Here is a 27,034-nt window from a genome sequence, read left to right as displayed (position 1 = left end):
AGTGACTCACATTTAAACAGTGATATTAATTGGTTTTAACTACAGGTGGATGACAATTGTTACCGGTATATCCAATGGACAAACAGCTTAGTCAAGCATATCGATAGGGATGTTTTGGAGGCCCCGCCTCCAAGCCCGAGGCCCTAGGCAACTGCCTACTCCGCCTATTGGTAGCGCCGGCCCTGCTCCACAGTCACAGTGTCAGTGCAATACCAGTCACAAAAAGTTACATTTTGACTGTGCTCTCTGCAGATGTTCATTCACTTTTTTTGTATAAGCTGTTTTTGATTGTGGTATACAGCAGGACTGCATATCCCCCTGAGACAAGAGATTTATGTATTTTTTGTCTGCAAAAAATCCTCCGATGACGCAAAAATTTTGCGTCATCGGAGGCTTTTTTTGGCCAGAGGCTAAAAACTACAGCCAGTAGAAGGCGCTAGATCCGCATGTTTTCAACCTGCCCATAGAGGGTGAGATTTCACTCACAGAATATACAGTTTACAGAAACATCCTCTGATGCACAACCTTGGACACATCATCAGTGTTGTTTCCAGGAGTTACTGGGTGTTTCGGGTCTTACAACAGACACCCTCGTCCAGGCGACCCGACCGAGGCTGATCAGACCCCGGCCTGTGTCCAAGTGGCATTCTACTGCCCCCACTGCTCTCCCCTCTTTAACCAGAGCCATCTGGATGGTTTTTCCGCTGCCTCCACGTTAGGGCTGCACGATTTTGGCCAAAATGATAATCACGATTATTTTGATCAATATTGAGATCACGATTAATTATCACGATTATTTGTTGATTTGTCACATAGGCTAATTATAACTGCTTTTTACATCCATATTGTGCTACATTTCCTGCTAATGTACAAATATGTGCATCAACATAAATTGGGTCCTCTTATTCACCAAAATTCAGTGCATCTCCAGAATAAATAAAAACAAATAATTTATTAATATTTTTAATTGTATTTATATTTTATATACATTGTATTTATAATAATTATTAGGATAGACTAGAGATATTATATTCTGTTATAATTATTATTACCTATTATTACATGGCTTGGTTAAATTCTAATGTAGAATGCAGTCTGTTATTTCTTGATAGCACACCATTGCCATGAAAAACAGAGCGTTGTCATGGACACGGAAGCAATACAATAGTTTTTTAATCAATACACTCCTTTTTAAATCAATATTTTGGAATATTGGAATCTTGGAAGGTAGCCATGTAAGCGGGATCCCGATGTCAGTGAATAAAATTCTGTCATTGTTATTTGAAAAGTCTCTTGTTATTTTGAAGTCTCTCGCGCACTATCGCTCGCGCGCAGACACGCGCGCGGTCTCTCTCGCGCGCAGACACCCTCGGTCTCTCTCGCGCACTATTGCTCGCGCCCAGACACACTTGGTCTCTCTCGCGCACTATTGCTTGCGCCCAGACTCACTCGGTCTCTCTCGCACACTATTGCTCGCGCCCAGACACCCTCTGTCTCTCTCGCGCACTATTGCTCGTGCCAAGACACACTCGGTCTCTCTTGCGCTCTATTGCTCGCGCCCAAACACACTCGGTCTCTCTCGCGCACTATTGCTCGCGCCCAGACACTCTCGGTCTCTCTCGCCCAGTTCGCTTCGCTTTTGTCCAGTCCGGCAAAACATTCTATCTTGCTCAGGGAGTAACTGGTGAATCCCCTACTGCCGACCTCTACTGGCATACACCTGGTCCTCCATCCGTTCCTCTGACAATCCTCCACCAGTTCTTGGTATTTCTTCTTTTTTCTCTCTTGAGCTTCCTCCATCCTCTCCTCCCAGGGCACTGTCAGCTCTAACAAGATCAGGTGTTTTGTGGCCTCAGAGACCAAGATGATGTCAGGTCTCAATTTGGACTGGGTGATGTGTGTTGGGATTTTCAGTTGCCTTTCCAGGTCGACTGTCATCACCTAGTCTCGGGCCGTGGAGAGCAAACCTACAGAGCAGTTTTTACATTTTTTCTCTCTCTGGCTTTTGTCCTTCCTTGATGAAGTGAATGGCCTTGGCTGTAGCTTGGGTGTATCGGCTGTCCTTGATCCCCTTGCTGATTGCCTCAGCGATGGATTTGAGGACCTGGTCGTGCCTCCATCGATAACCGGCCCTCACCCAGCGCCTTGGAGCAGCTGCTCAGGATGTGTTCTAATGTCCCTATTTTGGAACAAAGAGGGCATGCAGGTGTTTTTATTTTGCCCCATGTGCACAGGTTGGATGGACTTGGGAGGACGTCATGGACCCCCTGAATCAAGAACTTGATTCTCTGGGGGTTCCACTTCCAGATTTCCTTCCAGGTGACACTCCTCTCCATCGCCTGCTCCCACTTCATCCAGGCGCCTTGCTGACGCATGGCCACTGCTCTACTGGTTCGCTCTTCCTCGACTGAAGCTCGCACCTCCTCCTGTACCAGTCTCTGCCTCTCCTTTCCACTGGCAGAGTCATATCGTGTCGCTGTTAGACTCCCAAGTCCGGCTCTGCCGTGCGCCACTGTTCCAAGGATGGCCTTGTGCTTGAGCCGCGTCTCTGCCTGCTGGACTGCCTCGGCTGCCCTCCACTTCCTCCCTGTCCTCACAACAATCCCTGCACCGGACACTTTGGCATCTCTAGATCCAGAGTACTGCAGGTGTTCCCGTGTCCGTGCAACGATGAACTCCTCCCTGACTGAGCTAAAAGGGAGCCTGAGCTTGTTGGTGTTCCCATATAGCCCGATGTTACTTAGGCTACGTGGCAGGCCCAACCATCTGCGCAGATAGCTGCTCACCTTTTGCTCAAAACCTTCCACCACTGTCATGGGGACCTCATAGATAAGCAGAGGCCAGAGGATTCTTGGGAGGATTCCATGCTGGTAGACCCAGGCCTTGAATCTTCCAGGGAGCCCAGACTTATCCACTGTTCTCAACCATCGCTCCAGGTCAGCACCGGTTGCCTTGATGGAGTCTCTGTCATTCAGGCTACAGTTGAAGACCTTCCCAAGGCTCTTCACTGGTCTCTCAGTGACTGACGGGATCTGGTGTTCTCCCAGCCTGAAGCGGACTTTGTCTGTAACCTTCCCCTTATTTAGGACCAGAGACCTGGACTTTGCAGGTTTGAAGCTCATGCGTGCCCATGACATGAGTCTCTCCAACCCCTGGAGGATCTACCTGGCTCCTGGTACCGTCGTTGTTGTCACTGTGAGGTCGTCCATGAATGCTCTTATAGGAGGTTGCCTTACTCCAGCCTTGCTGAGGTGGCCTCTGCACTCTGCTTCAGCTGCCTTGACCAACATGTTCATTGCCAGTGCAAAGAGTGTCACTGAGATGGTGCAGCCAGTGATTATCCCCACCTCCAGCGGGTGCCAGTCAGATGTTAGCTGGCCAGTGGAGACTCTCAAGCTGAACTTGCTGTAATAGTCCAGGATGAGATCTTTCACCTTCTGCGGTACATGGTGTTTCTCCAGTGCGACCTCCACCAGCTTGTGGGGTATTGAGCCATAGGCGTTGGTGAGGTCCAGCCACAGTACAGCCAGGTCCCCTCTGCCTTCTCTTGCTTCCCTGATGAGCTGGGTTACTACGCCTGTGTGTTCCAGACAACCAGGAACTCCTGGTATTCCTCCCTTTTGCACAGACGTATCAATGTACTTATTGCTCAACAGGAAGTTGGAGAGCCTCTTGGCCATGATGCTGAAGAAGATTTTACCCTCCACACTGAGCAATGAGATGACCCTGAACTGGTCGATGTTCTGGTCGGAGCGCAAATACCTGTATTTACATCCTGTTTTCGGTCGAAGTCCAAAGTAGTCGATTGTCGAGTTCACGCGCATAGGTTTAGTTACCTATGATCACGCGTGTGAACTCGACAATCGACTACTTTGGACTTCGACTGAAAACAGGATGTAAATACAGGTATTTGCGCTGTCTGAAATAACATAATTTTTATTCATATCTTTCACATCTACTGCAGTCAGATTCACCTGTGTTAACTCTAAAATAATCACTCACATGGCTGGGAACTTGTAATGACACATCAAGGATGTCCACATCAAGAGGCTAAAAGCAGGTTTAAAACTTGCCCCATTGAAGTCAACAGGGTGCAAATTTATAAAGAGGATAACACAGTGTAGGCAACACCGATTTTTGTTGTTGTTCTCTGTATTGACAGCACTCCAAATTTACATTTAAAAAAAAAAAAATTGACCGGAGTTCTCCTTTAACAGCTGCACTCTCTTACCGGTAGGCGTGGCCTCATAGGGCAGTGAAGCAAATACATTCTGGGAGTTGTTGTCTTTCATCCACATGAACCACAAATACATTTTCTGGCTTTTCTCAGTATAGAAGGCTCCAAATTCAAAAATAATTTCACATTTTTCTACTGCATAAATTACCTATTTTAAATACACATTCATCTTTACAGAGGTGAAGTATCCCTTTAGTAATAAGGATATCTGAGCACTCGCTCAGGATGGAGAAGCTGTCCGTCGATAGCACAGACTTGTTCAAATGCCCGTTTTAGCATTACATCGTGGGACTGTTCTGGGGACAATCATCATTCAGCCTCTCCAGAACGTTTGGTTCCCCTGGATCAGCTGCCACTGGTCCCAGAACAGCTTCTCCCACCTGTGCACTCACCCCCCCGGCCATACCACCCGTGCACACCCCTCACTTTAACCATGCGGCTCTTATCCAATGCCCCTGACTGGATCAGGCTTTGATGGATGGAGGTCTGGTTACAACCTGAATCCACCCAAGCCTGATAGGTAGACCAGCCTCGCCAGGGCCAGGTCCAGCGATGTAGGCCGGTGGCACTGGACCCACTGCACTGTCCTCTTCGGCAAGCAGGCAATGAACTGTTCCAGCACAACCTTCTATCTATGTCGCTTTCCACGGCCAACAGCCATTTGCGGCATGCGTCCCGGAGCTGCTTGGCCATCGCAAAGGGCCACCTTCTCCCATTTCCTGTGACCGGAAGCGCTGGCGCTGTTCCGGGCTCAGGCGGACCCTCTAGAGGATGGCCGCCTTCAGGAACAGCAGTTCCTTTGGCTTCTCTCCAGACAGCAACGGCACACGATTCCACAGCCTCTCTCTTTCCGCTTCCTGCTTCCAGGTGGCTTTTATCCGGTTCCTCACGGCAATTACTGCAACGAGATACAGGTGTTCGTCATTTTGCACTCTACCTACTTGCGTTCGTCTCCCAACTCTCTGTCCTGTCACAGTCAATTCTACGCGGACCGCAAGCACTGTTATTGGTCTGATAGAACCCCTCCCTAGGGTTTCACATGCTCCTTCTGCATGTGTAATTGCACATGGTAGCAGAAAATTACAGTTCTGCAGTAGCAGTCTATGGAAGTCACGAGTTTCTCACAATTCTGACTTTTTTTTTCTTGCAATTCCGAGTTTATATCTCATGGTTCTTAAATTTTTTTTGAATTGTGAGATGTAAACGGAGACATAGTAGGCATAGTTGGCAAAAACGGCACCAAAACGGCACCATTCTGGTGACATTGGGGGTCATATTAATTAATTAATTAATTAATTTTATTTAATCCATTATGTAACAAACATTTCACTGATGATATTTAAATCAACTTGCAAACAATGCCAAATAAGAAGAGATAATCAAACATTATTTTAGAAGTTATCAAGCTACGTTATCGATCAAATCTGTGCCAAGTCAATTAGGTCTAGCATCGCCCCTGCATTTCATTATCATGAAATACATTTTTCATATAGTGAAATACGATATATATATATTTTTTGGTCATATCTTACTACCTACGAGTAAGAAAGGTTTAGGGTTAATCAACGAGAGTTCAGGGTTTATGGGACGGTCAGTTAACCCCACTGATCTGTATAATGTTCTCTCTATATATCAGTGGCTACTCCTGCTTCACCTGTGAAAAGTGACCTGTATGTCAAAGCATCAGCTAAATACCTGCTGTTTTGTTTTTGTACTAGAAGCATCCCCACGGAAGAAACACAGATTTCGCCCTGGCACGCGAGCTCTCATGGAGATACGGAAATATCAGAAGTCTACTGATCTGTTGCTGCGCAAGGCCCCATTTTCGCGACTGGTACTGCTGGTTCTGTGCATAATTCAACATTCACTTCAGATCCCATGAATAGCCTTTGACACCTAATTCTAAACATGAGCAAGCTGTTTTCATAGATGTAACAGTATTGTAAAAGTTTTTTATTTTCCCTTACAGGTGAGAGAGGTGTGTCAGACATTTAGTCGAGAGCACATGATGTGGCAGGGATATGCTCTAATGGCTTTACAGGAGGTAGGTGACGATTAATTTTTTTTTATTTTGCATTATAAAATGTATAGTTCTTGGATGGGTCCATTATTGGTCCATGGCAAAAGCTATGGAGCGAAATATGTGCCTTAATTAAACAAACAAATCCAGCATTTTGCAAACAAACTCAATCTGCTTTGCAAAGGAAAAATCGACTCGCAAACAAACTCGATCTGCTTTGCAAAGGAAAACTCGACTCGCAAACAAACAGAGAGCAATGTTCAAATATAAAGGTAAATTTGAGCGAAAACGCAGTGGAGTAACCAATATTGTGTTTTATAAATAAATGAGAAAAGATACTATTTCACAAATAAATACAAACCATCCTACAAATTGCATGTAACCTTTGAACAAATACCAAATCTAGTGCATACAAATGCATATCTGTCTGTTAGGATTGTGAGACACTTGGCTTTTTATGAGATCTCTCGGCTCGATTTTCTCACAAATGTGTCCAGGCATATTTTCTCACAAATGCAGTTGAGTAACTTCCTCTTCTAAAACAGCAGATGACGCTAAAATTGGGGAATTATTCACCTTTGGCTAAGCCCCGCCCCCCTTAGTTACTGTTGCTACCTCCGACAACTTAATCTGGGCTCTGGTTTGGTATCAACATGGCTTATGCTGTGACAGCTCTTCCTGCTGGAATTTTATCAAACTTTTATAAAGCAGCAAATAAAGTGTCCGATAGAAGTAGGCAAAAGGGGCTGCAATATGCGTTCGAAGGCTATATTCAAGACATAGCGGTGAAACGCAAGCAACAACAAGGCATCCAAATAGAGGCAAAAGCATAACGGTCACAGTCAAAAAATGAACCACCACATATCCTAATCGAGACGGAGGCTGGGACTAACAATATCAGGAGCAACACTGTTCATGCAAAGCTGGGTAGGTCCCTTTCACTTCTGTAATCGTTATTACAAAGAGTATAAAGTTGTATTTATTAGCAGAGTATCAACAATTAGGGTAGAGAACCGAAATCATAACCTAAACAGCATAAAACTGTCTAACTAGTATAACTTCACAGTAAGGTTAAAAGCAAAAATAGGGCACGCAAAAGTGTGCTTGTTGATCTTTAGGGGTTTCGCTGACAGTGAGGATGTCCACACAGTTTAAATTCAAAGACGACACTTCAGGATTTGAATTCGGTTTTGGGAAGGGAAAAAAACGGACACCCCCCTCCAACCTCTCTGGGAAACCCGTATCTGTGTTACAAATGCCCCAGGCACAACGTTAAACCATATTTTTGATAAAACTACGACGGTAATAGCCTGCCGAGACCAAAAATATGAGACGCCTGTGTTAAAGTCAATGGAGCGCTGTGAAAAAGTGTCGGACCTCTGTGGGACCTCGTTCTTGGCTGCGCTGTGATTGGTCAATCTACATTCTAGGGCGTGGCTTAGCCAAAGGTGAATTTAGCGCTAGTCTCCCGGCAGAAGCACGCTGAAACGTGCTGGCCTTTGCCTACAGCTGAGGAAAAATATACTTTATGTATAATTAATAAACATCTTGAGGTTTTATTTTGCTAAATGTTTATTACATATTTAGACAGAAATCCACATTAGCACAGGGCATCACTACAGGTGAGATTTTGCATTATTCACCTGTAGTAAGTCAAGCCTGGTTGTAGCCAGCTATGAGGTGATCGAGGTCTAGATCTCTGTGTTTTTCAGAGGTGTGTATAATAAAGATTGTGAAATTATTGCCTAATATTTTAACTCGACTTTAGTGCTGCAAGGATATTCCATAGCATCAAGATAATTTGTTAATGGTCATAAAGTCAAGTCAGCTTCATAAACTTTTGACTAATTTCACCATTTTGAATTGAAAATACTAGGCTAATACAATTTACAGTTCACTCCCTCTAGGATAGGGGAATCTAAGCGGAAAGCTCTGCCATCATATGTTGCTTTTTACATTTTTTTTCTACATTGGATAGTGTGAAATTACTAAATTAGTGATCCCCTATTTTAGCGCCATCTGCTGTTTTAGAAGAGGAAGTTACTCCACTGCATTTGTAAGAAAATATGCCTGGACACATTTGTGAGAAAATCGAGCCGAGAGATCTCATAAAAAGCCAAGTGTCTCACAATCCTAACAGACAGATATGCATTTGTATGCACTAAATTTGGTATTTGTTCAAAGGTTACATGCAATTTTTGTAGGATGGTTTGTATTTATTTGTAAAATATTATCTAGGCTCATTTATTTATATTTGTAAAACACAATATTGGTTACTCCACTGCGTTTTCGCTCAAATTGACCTTTGTATTTGAACATTGCTCTCTGTTTGCGAGTCGAGTTTTCCTTTGCAAAGCAGATCGAGTTTGTTTGCAAAATGCTGGATTTGTTTGTTTAATTATGGCACATAATTCGCTCCATAAAAAGCTACTAGTATATCTAAATCATTGCACAGTAACCGTAGAGGCTATGAACTATGAACTTCTTTTAGTTTTTAAGGGAAAATTGTGGGCCTATGTAGTAAAGGTAAATGTCAGTAAATGTGCAGCTCACAAATAACCCCAAAAGAAAAATAAATTCAGGGTCCTTAAGATCATTAAAGCAAAGGAATAAAAAAAAAATCACTATAATGTGTAATTAGATTCTTATACAGTAATGTTATACATTTTTATTTTAATTTTTTTATTATCTCATGGCACTTCTCGTAAAGAGTAGGGGTGTAACCCTGTTGTCCTGGCCAAATTCCCTCCATTGGCCCTTACCAATCATGGCCTCCTAATAATCCCCATCGATTGAATTGTCTCTATCTCTCTCTCTTCTCTCCACCTATAGCTATATAAATGCCTCATTCATTCATTAAATCTGGACAAATTACAGGCAGTACAAGTATAATGTTGTATAAATTCTTCAGACAGTTTAAATGTTCTGAAAATTCTGAGCATGTTGGCGTCGCTAGTGTGTGGAATATAGCTCTGTTTGGAATTTGCGTAGCCCCAGTTCAGTACTCCACTCCTAAAAATAACTAACACAATTTTATAAGATTTAAAGTAGTTTTGAAAAGAGTTGTGATCAGTTATGCAATCATCAAATGTTATATATTTACAAGGCACACCAGAACCACCTCTTCACCTGCCAAGATGATAGCGTGTCTGCTTCCCGAACAAGGCTAGGAAGACTATTTCAGAGTTTGGGTGCTAAATAGGAAAAGGATCTACCGCCTGCATTTGATTTTGATTATCAACTGGCCAGAATTTTGAGATCGCAATAAACGTGAAGGACTATAATGCGTTAAAGGGATAGTTCACTTTAAAATTAAAATTCTGTCATCATTTACTCACCCTCACCCAAAAGTTGTTTCAAACCTGTATTAATTTATTTCTTCTGCTGAACACAAAGAAAGATATTTTGAAGAATGTCGGTAACCAAACAGTAGACTGTACCCATTGACTTCCATAGTATTTTTTTTTCCTACTATGGAAGTCAATGGGTACAGTCTACTGTTTGGTTACCGACATTCTTCAAAATATCTTCCTTTGTGTTCAGCAGAAGAAATAAATTAATACAGGTTTGAAACAACTTGAGGGTGAGTAAATGATGACAGAATTTTAATTTTAAAGTGAACTATCCCTTTAAGTGCTCTTTCAAGTACTGAAGAGCTAAACAATTTAGTGATTTGCTAAGAGTGCTTTGCTTTTCTAGAGCTCGGTCTCACAGGCAGGGCTCCGAACTGGTTCGAAAACAGAACTAAGTTTTGACAGGAACAACCAGAAACAGAAACAAAATCTAATTGAATCGTTCTGAACCAAAACGCTTACTGTATATACCCGCATATAAGACGACTCCCGAATATAAGACGACCCCCCCCATTTTGCAGACTTATTTTTGGGACAAAACAAGTTTTTTTTTCTAAAAAAAAAAATAATCTGGTTTTCAACAGAAAATCATTCTATTTGAAAATTGCACTGATAATTCATTCTCTCTCTTCCAGCACGTGCACCTCTCTCTCTCTCTCTCTCTCTCTCTCTCTCTCTCTCTCTCTCTCTCTCTCTCTCTCTCTCTCTCTCTCTCTCTCTCTCTCTCCTCTCTCTCTCTCTCTCTCTCCTCTCTCTCTCTCTCTCTCTCTCTCTCTCTCTCTTTCTCTCTCTCTCTCTCTCTCTCTCTCTCTCTCCTCTCTCTCTCTCTCTCTCTCTCTCTCTCTCTCTCTCTGTGTACCGTGCGCACCTTTCTCGCGCACCTCTCTCTCGCTCTGCGTCTCGCGCGGCAGAGAGGAGCAGCGTTTTAATTCAGTTAAACACAGATATTATGTTGCTTCTCTAATTTTACATGCAAGTATAGCCGAAATCACAGCACAGATATTGTTTTTATCTTATGTGTATTTGATTTTATCAGACGATGGCTCGATTATCAGGATTTTTGTGCAGATTAACATCTTGAAAGGGAAAGCTGGTTTTGTCATAATGGGTCGCGTTTCAGTCACTATTTCATATTAATTCCGTTGTTCTTTCTCCCTTTGCCGCCGTGATTTTGTCTATATCGCGAATATAAGACGACCCCCCATTTTTCAGCCTATTTTTAGGACAAAAACCTCATCTTATATTCGGGTACCGTATATACGGTATTTGAAATGGCCATTAACCGGTTAATAACGTTATTTTATCGTTCTGTTTAATATTTTCATTTGTCAGTTAAACAATCACGAATTCAAATAGTACGGACTATGCAAATGTGATGTTTACGCATCCAACATGAGTAAAATGCCCGTGCTCCGCTGTCAAGTCATCATAGGCAGGCCTAGGTTGCAATGGCAATGTGCTGGCGTTAGCTTTTCCAAGGATATGTCACCAACCGTCAAGCATCAGGCCTATATTTAAGTGAAATTGAATAGCAGGTAATGCAGCTTGTTGTGTGTTTTGAAACCAGCAAAAACTGCTGGATAGTGTAGAACATGAATTCACACAACGTCACATTACGCACTTAAATCGCTTCTGTGAACGGAGAAAACAGAATAAAACTACATGTATAAAAAGGAATATATAGGCTTAATGTCTAAATATATTTCAGTTAAATAATTACAGATTAACAAAACGAAAGGAAAAATTGTTGAGTTTCAGTTCATTGTTCATCACGCGCTCCAAAGTTCACGGAAAGGAAACCGAGAATGGCATCCTGCTTGTTTTCTTTATTTTACAAATTTTTTACAGTTTTGAATGATGTCTTGCTTCTATCTGTATGACCATAAAACAGTACCAGAGTAACAGTTTCTTCTCTTAGAAGAAAAAAAAAAAAACAGTGATCGAGCCGGCGCCTCACGCGCCTACCAGGGTTCGTACAAGGCGCTTGAAATACTTGAAGTACTTGAATTTGACTGTTTGACATTTAAATCCTGGAAACCCTTGAAAACAGCCATATTTAGGAAAAGGCACTTGAATCATTGAAAGACAATATATCTGAAATGTTTTGTTTAATTTCATCAATAAACAATCTTCACACAAAATGAACGCTGCAGCCCATCTGATATAGAGCCATTTTGCATGGCTATTGTTAGATTTTGCTGTATTTGGCCGAGCAGTGGTTTGGGTGGCTCGCCAATGTATTCGATTTCTCCAATACATAAAATAAGTAAGCTTGACCAGAGTTCTTGTGGGGAGAAGAACTTATTGAAGGTTTGTATTGTAGCAGTCCTTCAGCAGCGATGTTAGCATGTCGCCCTTCAACAATCTTAACCCAAAGTTCTGGAGATCGATCTAACAGGAGATCGATCTAACTTGCTAATCCACTCTGAGCAATGCTGATTCTTTTTATTCATTCACACCAATCAGTTTCTATGGGCCATACATCTGAATGGGCCATACATCTGTATGGGCCATTTGGCACACACCTTTGCAGACACAGACAGAGTGGATTACATCTGATACACAGTCACAATGTAAATGAATCTGATGACTGAAAATACAAAATCTTTCAATCCTACCTTTGATCATATTTGATCACATAAAAAAATAAAGAACATAAAACAAATAGATATTATGTACACATGCTGTATACAGGTTCTTTCTTAAAATTACAGTATAAGAATTCATGGTGAAACTTTGCATCCTCTGGAAGCTTTTATTTTGGAGTGGTGATCTTTTGGAAATGGCAGATAGTGTTGTGTTCTGTGTATATTCATGAGTTTTCATCTAGGTGGCCAGTGCAGTCTAAACGTTGGATGTCTTTGCTCATCCTCTGGAACGCTGGAACACCTGCAATCACACAAAAGAGAAACGAAGAACGTATCTTGCCAAGGAAAATATTTTAAACGCATAGTTCATAACTGCCTGAAAAACTGTCCCTATTTAATATTGGCAGGACACTACTGTGTTTATCAGTGGCTGTAGGTTTATGTCTTCATCCTCAGGCGACAAGCTAGAGCCTAAAAACCCTAGTCCCGCCATATCTGGACTCTGATAAACACTACGGCTGTCACTTTTGTGAAAAAATCCTTTACGATTTTCGAGACATAAGTGTTCATTGAATCGATTGTAAAATCAATTTTCCATGTCTAAAGACGTTTCCATTTTCAACGCCAAATATAGGCCAATCCACGGACCACTAACAGGCATTAGGACAAACGTAAAGAGGGCGCTTGAGACGCACAATATTTCTGATGATTTATTGACATGAAATTTCGTGTACAATTACAAACAGGAGTGTAACATTCTCGAAAAGCAGAGTGGACTGCCATAACATCAATGAAAAACATTATTGCAGGCTGTAATTGGCTGTTTTCACGATTAGAAATGTCAAACAAATTTCACCTACGTAGCCTGTAGCCCGAGTCTGTAAGCTATCTGTAGCCTATGCTTGAAATTTTCTAAATACTGGCGACACCTTATGCAGAAGTAGGCTATAATTTGCTGTTATGTGTTTATCAGAACCTGCAGTTGCGGTGTGATGCGCGTTCGCTGCGGGCGTATCGTGACGAGCTGGACGCGCTCTGAGAGAAAGCGCCTTTCAGACAGGGCACGGAATTCGCGGCGCTATGAGACCCATTCATTTCAATGGCTTGCGGGACATTCTGTTTTGTGAAAGCAGCTCTTTTGTTTTTACCTCCAAAACACACCAACAATTGGTCAGATCTATGCCTTTGGACTGTGCGGTTCAATGGCTGAGCCATTCAATAGGCTACAGATAAAGCGAGACGTTTTGTTGCTGGGCCAACCAAGCGTTGCACACGCCGCGGTCAAAGTTCAATCACGCAAATCGCGTTAAATCTGAAGCGCAACGCTGAACCCAGCGGCCAGCGCCGCGCATTCTGCGTCCTGAAAGCCCTTAAAATCGATTCCCTATTTTCATTTTCGAAACTTGTGTTGGTTGGTCCGATCGATTGTGCAATTGATTTTCGAACAAAAAGTGACAGCCCTAATAAACACTACTGCCGTCTATCCCTCGTCTCTAGGCAGATGTTTCAAATCCCAATGGCTCACGTCAGTCCATCTCTTCTCTGCACATTAACTGCTTCATCAGTTACCACGAGATCCTGAATTTCCCTCCTGGATTCTAATGGTGAAAATTGATTCTTGGCATTGTGTCCTACCAGGCTGAGTCTTTCATCAGTTTGGGCAAGGCTGTCAGATGTTAGGTTTTTATTGGACATGTTCAAAAGAGCATAGTCCAATTTCCTTGTGGTCATCCTTACTGCATTGCTTGTCGTGATGCAGTTTTGTTTTAGCTTCCACCACTGATGGCATTTGTTTTCTGGATGATTAATCTTGAATCAGTTTACATGGCAAAACTTGCTTTAGTTGTCTTAATGCCGCTGTATGTGCACCGCTCTCCTTTATGGCTTGTATAGCAGCACAATCTACTAGGACATCATCTTTGGCTCCAGTTCTTGAGACGTCTGTGTATGCTTTTAACTTTGGGGTGGTGTCTTCATTTGTCGTTTTTGCATACTCCTATAGTCCATCAGTTGTTGGATGAGATGTCACTTGTTGGTGCTGCAGAGAGAGGCTCTTCAGTTTCCCTGCGGCTAAACAGCTTTTAGCAGAGTCTGTTTTTGTTTGGCTGTCAACTGCTGAAACCTTTTCAACAGGTTATCCTCGTCATCGCTTTGATGTTTTAAACTCAGCTTGCAATCAGTTACGATGCAGGTTCGTCTTTCGCCTTCCTCCTCATACTCCTCCTCATTGTCAACTTCAATTTCAGTCCTTCTGTTCTTGACAATTACAGGAGCAAGTCTAATCTTTTTGTTCTTCTTGGGGACATGATTGGGGGGTCTGTTCCATGCTTTTCTGTGGTTGGCCTTTTTGCCTGGCTCTTATCTTTGATTTGTGTAAACTCAGCCATGGCAGTACAGCAGATGTGTCCCCTCAAAGGTGGAAATGCAGAACAAAGGTGTTAAAGTCTTTAAGCTACTTTTTCAGATTTGAAATCTCAGCATTTTTTTAGACTGACCATTTCACAAATCATTAATTTACTAACTCATCTTAGTTTTCAATCCTACATTTAAAACAAAACATTCACTTTTAGACTAAGTTTCATTTCTAGAAAAGAAAACTCCTGATTGATAAGACTTGTTCAGTTCTTTCTGAGTCCTAACCTGAATTGGTTTAAATTTGTCCCTTAGACATTAGACTTTCATTCTTTCTGCATCTTTCATCAGAAGGCAATAAGAATGTTTAATTCGCTTGGACTAGGCAAATGTCTATTGTCCACTCATGTTTGAAATTATTGTTTGTTCTCTACTGTTATTGTGAAGCGTCCTTGAGCTTGGGAAAGGCGCTATATAAATTAAACATATTATTATTATTAATTCAAAACTAAAATATTGGTTACTGAATATTTTCAAGAATTACCAATTCTTGCAGCAACATCAGTCCCAAACATTTTAGTCTTAAAGCAAGAGCAAGACCTGCTTGGCGGTCGGGAGGAAGAGCCCGGGCAATCCCGGCCGGACATGTCCGGGAAAAAGAGGACGTATGGTCACCCCTACTACTCAGCTTTCTCCACAGAGCAAGAGCCTGTTAGCTTAGCTTCAGAAAAAAGATGGCTGATACTGTTTGTACATTCTGTGAGTGAGATCCCACCCACTATGGGCGGGTTAAAAACATGAGGAACTAGCTCCTACTACTCGCTGTAGTTTTTAGCCTCTGGCCAGGAAAGCCTCCGATAACACAAAATGACGATTTTTGCGCCATCGGAGGTTTTTTTCAGACAAAAAATTACATAAATCTCTCGTCTCAGGAGGACATGAGGGAGGGAAGCACGGTCATTCGAAAATACTACCGGGTTTCTACTGATACAAAGCTTAATGCTAATCGGTGAAGTATCCCTTTAATATTACTCAGTACTTAAGTACAATGTTACTATGACACTTTAAAATAAAGTGTAACCAATTATATTGTTTCTCTTTCTTTCTTTTTTCACTCTTCACAAGCAGCAATAATGTTCACTAGTGGAGCATTCCTGGCATAGATGTAATTTGTGGGTGGGACATGTCCACACCACTTTAAAAGTAAAATATTGCAAATGCCGCTGCCTTGCGTTATTGTGTAGTCTTCTAAGGCCTGCCCAATCGGTCCAACGACAGTTTCCGATAGGCGGGTGAAGGTTTACTGCCTGTTACTGTCTTTTCCGCGTGGCAAAGTAATTTGATTCCAATTAAGCTTTTATCTGACTCCATTTTATCACAACCTCGAATTTAGGTTAGAATGCCAATTAGTTATTGGTCATTTATATAATAGTTTAGCATTTGATTATTCTATTTAAGTCTTTACTCTTATTATCCTCGTTTACTCGGGTGCCAAAGTCGCACATGAGGTCCTCACACCGGCCGTTCATATTACCGTATTTTCCGGACTATAAGTCATTCCGTAGTATAAGTCGCATCAGTCAAAAAATGCGTCATGAAGAGGAAAAAAAAACATGTCGCACTGGACTATAAGTCGCATTTATTTAGAAATGTATTTCACAAAATCCAAGACCAAGAACAGACATTTAATCTGGAAAGGCAAGTTATTCAACTACACAATAGCACACAGAACAACAGGCTGAATAGGTGTCCGGCATGTTAAGTTAACGTAACACAGGGTTTTCCGCAGCACTTTGGAACTTAGGCGGCCGCCTAAGCAACACACGCCTGCCGCCTTAACTACGTCGTCAAAAAAATATATATGAGCGATATCTGCCGTGTTACTCTGTCCTGTTTAGAACTTAGATTCTCTGCCCGAGCCCGAAATTTCCTGCTGCTATACTCGGGCCGGGCCCATGATCTAGAGACGTGCGGCGCGGGACTAGATTTGATGGACGAGTGCAGGCGGTAGCCTAATGCACTGCTCTGTGTGTGCGGCTGCGGGAGAATAAAACGATTAAATAGAAACATCTATGAATAAAACAAAAACTAATAAATTGTTATTCATCTGTTGCAGAAAAGCCTCAAGAACAACTAAAACAAAATAGAAACGATTTACAGGCCAGAGTTTCAACATGTTTGCAGCGTTGAGCGATGTAGCCAATCACAGACATATGTGTTGATTTCTTGAACGCAATGGCCAATCAGAAGCATTTAAGAGAATCCCCTCACCGCTCAAAATTGACTTTTTGTTCAGTGCTGAATTCTGCATGCTGGCAAATCCTCTGATTATAAAAGATATTATGAAAGATTTATTATGCAGTCAGGTTCATTGATAATAACAGAGATGTATGAGATCGCGATGAACTGATGTCAGCTTTTTAGGAATTATTAAGGGAGCGCACTTTGCGCGCATTCAGTCATGGCAAACCATGCACACAGCCTGCAAGCTTTTATGTTAAATTAATAGTGGATTGTGAATGTTAATGCTTTAATAACAAATAATTTATCAGCATTTATGCTGATGTGTATGGTGGCGACACGTAGGCTAACACAAAGTTATGTTACACCTTAACTAACACATTTTCTGCGGGAAACCCTACACAATAGCATAAAGAACACAAAAACATATACCTGGGAGGCTGAATAGGCTAAATTAACAAGCCAGCGAGTTCACCAAGCTCCCGTGATCTCATTCCACAACACTGAATCCATTGAATTCTTCCTCTGTGTCACTTCTGAACAACTCCGCTAACTAGAGCGCCCTCTTGCGGCTGTTGACGTTAATGTTTTCTCTTGGTTCATCTCAGTTAGTTTGAATTAATTTTGATATAAGTCACACCTGACTATAAGTCACAGGACCAGCAAAACTATGAAAAAAAGTGAGACTTATAGTCCGGAAAATACGGTATGTGGGCCCACGATCACAAACTTGTCCGTTTTGGGTCACTAAACAGAGGTAATTGGTTAATACCTTAGACGGTCACATTCACGATTACTCTATCTAAGATCTTTTTGTATAGCCCCCTTGGTTGTATACACTTAAAATACCAGTAATGTAACATTAAAGTAATCATTTCTTTAGACAGAGGTCATGAGCATTACTAAGGGAAATTCAGATAAATGTATCATGCCAATTACATAATCAGTTCAAAGATAAAAAATACAAAACATCAAATGCTCTGGAATGAAGAGAAAAGATGCAAACCTGACATTAGAAAATACATGATGCTGAGTGTCTTGAGCACACTCAGTATCACAGGCTGATTTGAGCAACAAATCGCGCCGAGCCTCTTGTGACATTTCTGTAAGCCCGGGACACACCAAGCCTACGATCGGCCGTTTGGCAATGTTGGACCGTTTTTGAACGTCGGCCGACGCCGTTATCCCGGTGTGTTCCGCACCATTGGCTGTAGTCTGATACCGTCTGGTTTTTTTTTGGGCCAACATGTTGAATCACTGTTGGGCCGTCGGTGAAAGAGGGAACTCTGATTGGCTGTTCAGCTTAGTGAACGAGTCAGTGCACGAGAATAATAGCAAAACAGCGAGCAAAGAACTCAAAACGGTACAGATAGAAGGCTGTTCTGTTAAACCGCTTGTTAAAAAAACGCAACTTGATCATACAAAATTAGTCAATTACAGGCCGATCTCGAATCTGCCTTTTCTGTCAAAGATTTTAGAAAAAGCAGTATCCTCACAACTATGTTCCTTTCTAGAAAGAAATGATATCTGTGCGGATTTTTAGTCCGGATTTAGACCGTACCATAGTACCGAGTCAGCTCTCGTTAGAGTCACAAATGATTTGCTCTTATCCATCCGATCGTGGTTGTATCTCTCTATTAGTGTTACTTGATCTTAGTGCTGCATTTGACACCATTGACCACAACATCCTTTTATATACACTAGAAAACTATGTTGGCACTAGTGGAATTGCACTAGCATGGTTTAAATCAGGGGTTTTCAAAGTCTAAGAAAACTTTGAAAGGAACCCCCACACACACACACACACACACACACAGCAATGTCAGACTCTTAACTCCTCACTTTTATCATTGTTTGTGTTAACATGAAAAGTGCTGAAATGTTGCCTCGTTTACAGTAAGTGAAATGTGACCTAATTCCGATTTTTTTGCTCATATGTGATGGATCGGATGTGTTCTATTACCGTGTAAACAGGAAAAAAACGCTTGCATTCGGATATTTCGAGATCGGTTTCAGGCCTCTTTCATATGTGGAAACAAATCGGATATTAATAAGATATGTGCCAATGCGACATGTAAACAGACAGATTGGATTTCCTGAGGCATTAGGCAACGTCTCCACGGTTAAATGACGAGAGAAACCCTAACGTGCATCTGCAAAGGGACGGATGGCCCGACGAAACATCGTAGGAGAGGAATGTGGACAAACGTTGACATGTATATCAACATATCAAAGGTTGGCTTGCTCATCCTAAAATTTCGGACACAGTGCTCCCCATTAAAGCCAATATTTAAACACAATATGCTCCCGCCAGTCCTGAGATCTCTCTCTCAGGCTGCAATGATGGCACTTTTCTTTCGTCGTCCTCCACCTCAAAATCATGGTTAAGTTTGGCGAACTTTACATATCGCAGAGCTAGTATCAAGCATATTTCGCATTCGTCCATCTGTGCAAGAGAATTTAACCCTTTAAGCATGCACGATGTTTCAGATATATGACAAGTGTAATGAATCGGATACAATTGAAAGAACGTGTAAACGGACGGTCAAAAAATTGGATAAAGGTTACAAATCAGAATTGGGCATCAAGACCTGCAGTGTAAACGAGGCCTTATTTTCAGAATAACAATTTTAAATGTATTAATTTAAACTAATTATTAGGCTATATTTTTTACCAATCTCCAGTCTTTCATTTGAAAGTCACGTGTCTAGTATCTGTAAAACAGCATTTTTCCATCTTAAAAATATAAATTCCGTCATTGACAAATGCGGAACAATTAGTTCATGCGTTCATGACCTCAAGTCTAGATTACTGTAATGCTCTACTAGGTGGTTTCCCTCCACGCTTAACAAACTAACTACGGCTAGTTCAAAACGCAGCAGCTCGAGTTCTTACCAGAACCAGGAAGTATGACCATATTAGCCCCGTTCTGTCAACGCTGCATTGGCTACCTATTAAACATATACATTTTAAAATATTGCTGATTACTTGCAAAGCAATAAATGGTTTTGCTCCGCAGTACTTGAGCGAGCTCTTAACGCATTATAGTCCTTCACGTCTATTGCAATCTCAAAATTCCGGCCAGTTAATAATACCTAGAATATCAAAATCGACTGCTGGCGGTAGATCCTTTTCCTATTTAGCACCAAAACTTTGGAACAGTCTTCCTACCATTGTCCAGGAAGCAGACACACTCTGTCAGTTCAAAGCTAGATTAAAGACCGATCTCTTTGACCTAGCATTCACATAATGCATTATAAACTTCTATAACTCAATGTTAGGCTGCATAGATTAGGTCAGCCGGAACTGGGAACACTTCCCTTAAATCCTGATGTACTCGTTACATCATAAGAAGAATGGCATCTACGCTAATTTTAGTGTCTTTGTTTATCCCGAGGTTTTCCCGCAGCCTGCCGGATCCAGGCCGTATCCAGATCTGACAAAGGACCTTCGCCTGGACCCAATGTCAACGCAGTGCTGAAGTGCCAACTATCCTCTCCCTATGGAGGATCCCTTTACCACTCTACAGATAAAGCGTTGTGGGGAAATTTGACTCGCGTACCTACCCCGAAGTGATAAAATAAAATTCTGTTTCAAAATTTAAGACAAGTAGTTTTTTTAGGCATGGTTTGCAGGGAATTACAAACATGCACATATATATTCAAACGCATATCACTATAGAATTAATTCTTGATGCGCACGTGAGCGTCATCAGCGTTTCTCACAGGTTCGCGTTTAAAGTCTGTATAGAGAAAAAAACGGTGTCGTCTTAGCGGCCCCTAATTTAATAACAAATGATCACTTCGACGGAAGTGAATAAATCAAAACTAAATTTAGCTGGAAAATATCTTTATTCAAGAACCGCTATAAAGCCAAAACAATCTGTTACCTTAAATTATCCCGTTTATCTCTGTAAAGCTGCTTTGAAACAATCCACATTGAAGATGACTTGACTTGACTAGGTACCACAAACAATTTAATATAAGTTTGTGTATATTTTACACTGAAAATTATATGCATTTAAAAATTTGGTCGGGTTGCAGTCATCCCTCCGGATCTTCTGCATCCACTCACCCCGTACCGCAGCGTCAACGGGGAATGCATCGCAGTCGCTGTTGTTTCTTGCTCTCGCTGTCTCCCGCTCTCGCCGTCAGATCACCAGAAGTACTGGCCCGCGCACTCAAGTTCGAATGATTTGGATAGCCATATTGTGCACGGAGTGAATTGTTCACATGAAACCATATAGATTTTGGGGTGAATTCATGTAATCTCAGCATGAGAGAGAGAAGGAAGGGGGGGTCAAGGGAAAGTGATGTAGATTAGGATGGTACTGAGGTGAGACTTGCATCTCGAATGGTGATGCTAATTTCACAAGAGAGAGTTAAAATATTAATATCCTGATATCTCCTTTGTCTTCTCGGGGAGTGGTCGTTCCTCAACCTGACTGCCCGACATTTTATAATTTCTCAAGTCTTAGATCTTTCATTTTCAACTGGATAGATTCATCTTTAACTGGTTTATTGGGGTACAACTTCTTAAACATCAAACATGATTTTGTACCATGTTTGCTTAATTTATCAGGAACTGATAAATGCTGGCAGAATGCTGGAATATTGAAAAGACTGTTCACTTACTTAATTCTGTTAGTGCACTTCAAGACTTGCTAACAGTAAAGTATTTAAATGTTGAGCAGCAAGCTCATTGGCTGCAGATGCAACCGAGACCAATCATTCACCATGCAGTGAATGATGTGATAGCTTGCAGATTTCACTAAGGACCTGTGCCATCGAGAGATTCATGACAGAACTTGATATATTTTCAATGCTTCCATTTGTGTTTTTTTAGTTTTGAGGAATATTATTCTAAAGTGTGGAAAATGCTCTTTATAGTGAATGAGCAGGTCAATATTGCACATCTGTCACATCACATCAGTCATTAAGACAGAAATTGCACTAACAATTTCTGTGATTTATTTTATTTCATTCCAATAAAGTATAACAAAAGATAAAATGTACAATCATTAACCCCAAGTAAATAAAGTACAGTTATTCCCAATAATAATAATTTGTTACATTTATATAGAAGGGGGGAATTTCCTCAACCACCACCAATGTGCAGTGTTCACCTGGATGATGTGACGGCAGTCATATTGCGCCAGAATGCCCACCACCACCACACACCAGCTTATTGTTGGAGAGGAGACAGAGTGATGAAGCCAATCATTGTATATGGGAGGCCATGATGGACAGGGGCCAATGGGCAAATTCGGCCAGGATGCCAGGGTTAAACCCCTACTTTATTTGTAATCTAAATGTTAAAAAACAAACAAAAAACAAGCAGAATCAGATTTTCTGAAAAGCATGCGGTAACAGAAGACGCATTTGGAATGCATGTAAATACCAAGTGGAATTGTGATTAACTCTATCACGGCTAATGTCACACCTGAACCTGTTTTTATCATGGCAGTTGCTTTAGTCATTGCCTTTAATGATTTTTTTTTTTTCATTGCATTGACTGCACATTTAACACTAGGAGTTATATATATATTTCTTTAATTATAATAATCTAAAGTATGTTATAGTTGTTAAATTGTTACTCTTCTATGTGCTTTCAGGCTGCAGAAGCATTCTTGGTCCGTCTGTTTTCCGATGCCAACCTCTGTGCTATTCATGCCAAGAGGGTGACATTGTTTCCACGCGACATACAGCTCGCTCGGCGAATCAGAGGTGTTGAACATATGTAATGTTAGCTGTTTTCTCTCTCTCTCTTTTTTGGATTTGACCAATTTTCTTCCAGACGTGGAATGGACAATTTTTATATATTTCTTCGATTGAAATCTTTTATTTCAGACCTCAAATCAGTTGTTAAAACAGTTGCATATATGCAACCAAAGAAGCCAAATGTTTGTGTGAAATGGAATTCTATTGGTGACAAAGGTTAACAAAGGTTTCTATTGGTTAACTAATTTTAAAAAAAAAATGCTAATTTCTTTAGAATTGTAATATAAACATTGTATTCTGTGTTGTAAAGTTACAAAGATTGTGTTCTTTTTCTGAGGATGTTTGTTGTTAATAAATAGATGTTTTGTAGTATTGCTGATTATTCAGATATTTGTGTTTGGCAGCTGTTTTGGGCAATCCATATCAGAAAAATGTATTTTCTTTAAGTTTTTGATCATGGGTGGCTAACTGCATGCTAAATTATTGCATAAATTAGTTGGGCTTTGATATCCTCACACTCCTAAGTACCACATTATCAAAAGTTAATTATACAACAGTTCATTTCAGTCCTTTTATCTGCTTAGATACAGCCATGTGAAGTTTGCAGGGGGATTGCGGGAGCTTATTAGCCTGTTTCTACCAGACTCTCGTACATTTCTTTTGTACAGAGAGTCTGGCCTCTCTCCATTGACAAGCGTTAACTTCCTTGAAGGCGGGTACTCTGTTGTAGTTTAAAACTATTGGAACTGCCCAGAGCCACTCTGGATCTGCCATAACCAATCGCTAACGTTTGGTCGTGACGTATGACGACTCAAACTAGCGCACAACCTCAACGTCATCGTTCTCAGCCACTCCCTCTGTTTGCTGATTGGACCGGTAAAAGACTGAAATTTGACTGGAGAAAACCCAAGAATACACCACAATCCCAGACATAGTTCTGAAGAAAAATGAAAATTGAGCGGAAGTACGTAGGAATGCGGAGCCAGGTTAGGAGCTTATATGCTTTTAGGTCAAATATGGATATGAAAAACCTCTTCACAGGTAGTTTCTAGGAATGCTCCAAATAATCAGCCACTGATCGGAACCAGTTGATAATTACTTCCTTTGGGTTCTATACGTGGTCAGGTTTTTCTTATATGTAAGGAGGGGGGGCTTCAAGGACAAAAGGTTGGGAACCACTGGCTTAAGAGTATCGCACCTCACTTTGGATGTCCATTTTTCTTTAACTATCCCTGCTAAAGCCGGGGACACACTTAAAGGGCACCTATTATGACATTTAAAATGTTCCTAATGTTGTTTTGGGAGTCCCCAACAACAGTTTTACATGCATGCAATGACAAAAAACGTACTCGGTTACTAACGTAACCTCGGTTCTCTCTAGAGAGAGGAACGAGTACTGCGTTGTCGTAGCAACGCATTGGGGAAAATCCTTTTCCACGAGAATACTGAAGCAAAAAATTATCCTTAATTTTGTATCAATGTAAAACGCATTGCCACAGCATACAGACCTAGGCGAGACGGCTCGCGCGCCTATTGGCTGCTGTGCGGCAAATGCTTAAGCCAATGGAGCGAGCCCATGAGTGACGTCACACCCAATGAGGGCGCTTCGCGCCCTCCTGCGTCACGTCCCGCCGAAACAGGCGTGGCTTAGGGCTATATATTTCGCTCACAGGCTTATGAACTCTGATTTTTAAAGCGAAAGCAACCAGAGCGCACACACGGCAAGAAACGCAGTACTCGTTCCTCTCTCTAGAGAGAACCGAGGTTACGTTAGTAACCGAGTACGTTCTCTTACGAGAGATACTCTCGTACTGCATTGTCGTAGCAACGCATTGGGGAACACCCTGTAAGACGCCGTGTGTGCAGTGATCCGACACCATAGACCCAGAGCACTGAGCTGGGGTTCATACAGTACATAATCACCTTTAGGACTCACAGAGAATCCTGAAAAAGGTGGATTCTAACCACCATCTCCCACAAAAGTGACTGCATCCAGCAGATCAGTATATAGATGACTGCGCCTAGCAGATCAGTATAGAGTTGACTGCGCTTAGCAGATCAGTACAGAAAAAAACTGCGCTCAGCAGCTTTAGCATAATTATGCCATAATAGACGACTGAAAAGTCAGTCTAACAAATACGGCTATTTAAACCGAAAATATCTTGGCCTGTAAGGCGGGTACCTCAAGGTTATAAAACCTGATAAATGTAGACGGTGAGGCCCAGCCTGCCGCCATACAAATATCCTGTAAGGCAATCCCACTCGACCAAGCCCACGAAGAAGCCATACTTCTCGTGGAGTGCGCCCTAACACCCAAAGGGCACTGAATGCCTTTGGATGCGTACGCTAGAGCTATAGCGTCCACTATCCATCTGGATAGGCTCTGTTTCGAAGTGGCCAGTCCCTTGAGACGCCCACTGAATGAAACGAAGAGCCGCTCTGTCTGTCTGAAAGCAGACGAGCGTGACACATAAGCTCTCAACGCCCTAACCGGGCAGATGAGATTTTCGTCCATACTATCCCCGGTGACCGGAAGGGCAGGCAGGGAAATAACCTGCGCCCTAAACGGTGTGTTTAGGGATTTCGGAACGTAACCATGCTTAGGTTTGAGCACGACTCTGGAGTCATTAAGCCCAAATTCCATGCACGACGCGCTGTCCCCAACGCGCTTCACTGAAGCGAGAGCCAGGAGAAACACCGTCTTGAGCGACAGGTGTTTCATATCAATCTCCTGAAGAGGCTCGAAAGGAGGACCCTTCATGGCGTCCAGCACCGTGGAAAGGTCCCAAATGGGAACTGTGGGAGGTCTGGGTGGATTAAGTCTCCTAGCTCCTTTAAGGAACCGAATGACTAAATCGTTCCTTCCTATGGACTGGCCGTGCGCGGTTTCAGAGAAAGCCGCTATAGCCGCCACGTATACTTTGAGTGTGGAAGGGGATCTCCCGCTATCCAACATCTCTTGTAAGAAGGATAAAACCTCTATCACTCCGCAGTCTGGGGGTGACACGCCGCGAGACGTGCACCAGCCAGGGAAAACTGACCATTTCGACGCATAGAGCCGTCGCGTAGACGGAGCTCTAGCTTGTGTGATCGTGTTTAACACTCCCTGAGGGAGGTCAGCGGATACCCGTTGATGGCCCACACATGAAGGGACCATAGCTCCGGGTGAGGATGCCAAATCGAGCCATTTGCTTGAGAGAGGAGATCCCTCCTCAGAGGCACTGGCCACGGGGCGGTGCTGGCTAACTGCATCACAGCTGGGAACCAGGGTTGATTCAACCAGAGCGGCGCTACTAGCAGCACTGAGCATCCTTCTTCCCTGATCCTCTCCACCACCTGAGTCAGGAGGGAGACAGGGGGAAAAGCATACAGGGGACGGCGTGGCCACTGATGAGCCAGCGCGTCCTTGCTTTTTGAGAAAAATTCTAGACAGTGAGCGTTCTCTGGGGACGCAAAGAGGTCCACTTCCGCTCTGCCGAATTTCCTCCACAACAGTTGTACTGTGTGTGGGTGTAACGACCATTCTCCTGCCGGAACGCGGTTCCTGGACAGTACATCTGGTCCAACATTCAGGTGCCCTGGCACGTGCGCAGCCCTTAGTGAAAGGAGGTTGCAGCGCGCCCATATCAGAAGGCGTCTGGTCAGCCTGTATAACAACAGGGACCTGAGGCCGCCCTGGCGATTTATGTATGACACCACAGACATGCTGTCTGAACGTATCAGTACATGGCAGCCCATAATCAGGGGACGAAAGCGAGTGAGCGCTTTGCACACTGCTAACATCTCGAGGCAGTTTATATGGAAGAGCTTCTCCCGCTCTGACCAAAGGCCAAACAGCGGTCTGCCCTCGAGCAGCTCTCCCCATCCTGCGTTGGATGCGTCCGTAGACACCACCCTCAGACTCGAGGAAGTCCCTAGGCTTACACCTGACAGGTACCAGTCTTTTGACTTCCATGGTTTCAAAGCTGCAACGCAAGCTTGATTGACCTTGAGGCGAAGCCGTCCGGTGGCCCATGCTTTGCATGGCACCCTCCCTTTGAGCCATATCTGCAGCGGGCGCATGCGTAGCAGGCCCAGCTGCAGTACTGCAGATGCTGAGGCCATCAGACCTAGCATTATCTGAAAGCCCTTTAGAGGGAGAACAGCGCCGCAGCGAAATGAGCTGACTGTGCGCTGAATGCGCAGCGCGCGCTGTTGTGACAGCCGCGCTGTCATCGACAGCGAGTTCAGTTCTAGTCCCAGGAAAGAAATATTCTGACTGGGAGATAGCGAACTCTTTTCCCAGTTTACTGTGAGACCAAGATTCTCGAGGTGACTCAGCAGCAGTGCTCTGTGCGCCACTATCTCTGAATGAGATTGGGCTAGAATGAGCCAATCGTCCAAATAGTTCAGCACTCGAACGCCCTGCAGTTTGAGGGGAACGAGTGCTGCGTCCATGCACTTCGTAAATGTACGGGGTGCTAGAGACAAGCTGAACGGCAGGACTTTGTACTGGTATGCCTGGCCCTCGAAGGCGAATCTCA

The 27,034-nt window shown here is 42.6% G+C and overlaps 1 protein-coding gene across 6 annotated transcripts in view; it reads left to right on the top strand.

The window, feature by feature from the left end:
• The window catches only part of cenpa (histone H3-like centromeric protein A), a 48,506-nt gene extending 25,469 nt beyond the window's left edge, over positions 1-23,037 (top strand). For 3 of the 6 annotated variants that reach the window (XM_079591311.1, XM_079591310.1, XM_079591309.1), the window contains exons 3-5: positions 5,956-6,071; positions 6,207-6,281; positions 22,406-22,898. In XM_079591311.1, the coding sequence (XP_079447437.1) occupies positions 5,956-6,071; positions 6,207-6,281; positions 22,406-22,534 (320 nt within the window). In that variant the 3' untranslated portion in view covers positions 22,535-22,898. Of the gene's footprint in view, positions 1-5,955; positions 6,072-6,206; positions 6,282-22,405 lie in introns of all 6 variants that reach the window. The other 3 variants (XM_079591312.1, XM_079591313.1, XM_079591308.1) reach the window with 2 other exon arrangements.
• The last annotated feature ends 3,997 nt before the right edge of the window (positions 23,038-27,034 follow it).

Source organism: Phoxinus phoxinus (genome assembly GCF_949152265.1).
Source record: "Phoxinus phoxinus genome assembly, chromosome: 19".
NCBI classification, from domain to species: Eukaryota; Metazoa; Chordata; class Actinopteri; order Cypriniformes; family Leuciscidae; genus Phoxinus; species Phoxinus phoxinus.
Note: the sequence above shows the minus strand (reverse complement) of the source record. Positions and strands in the feature narration are given on the sequence as shown.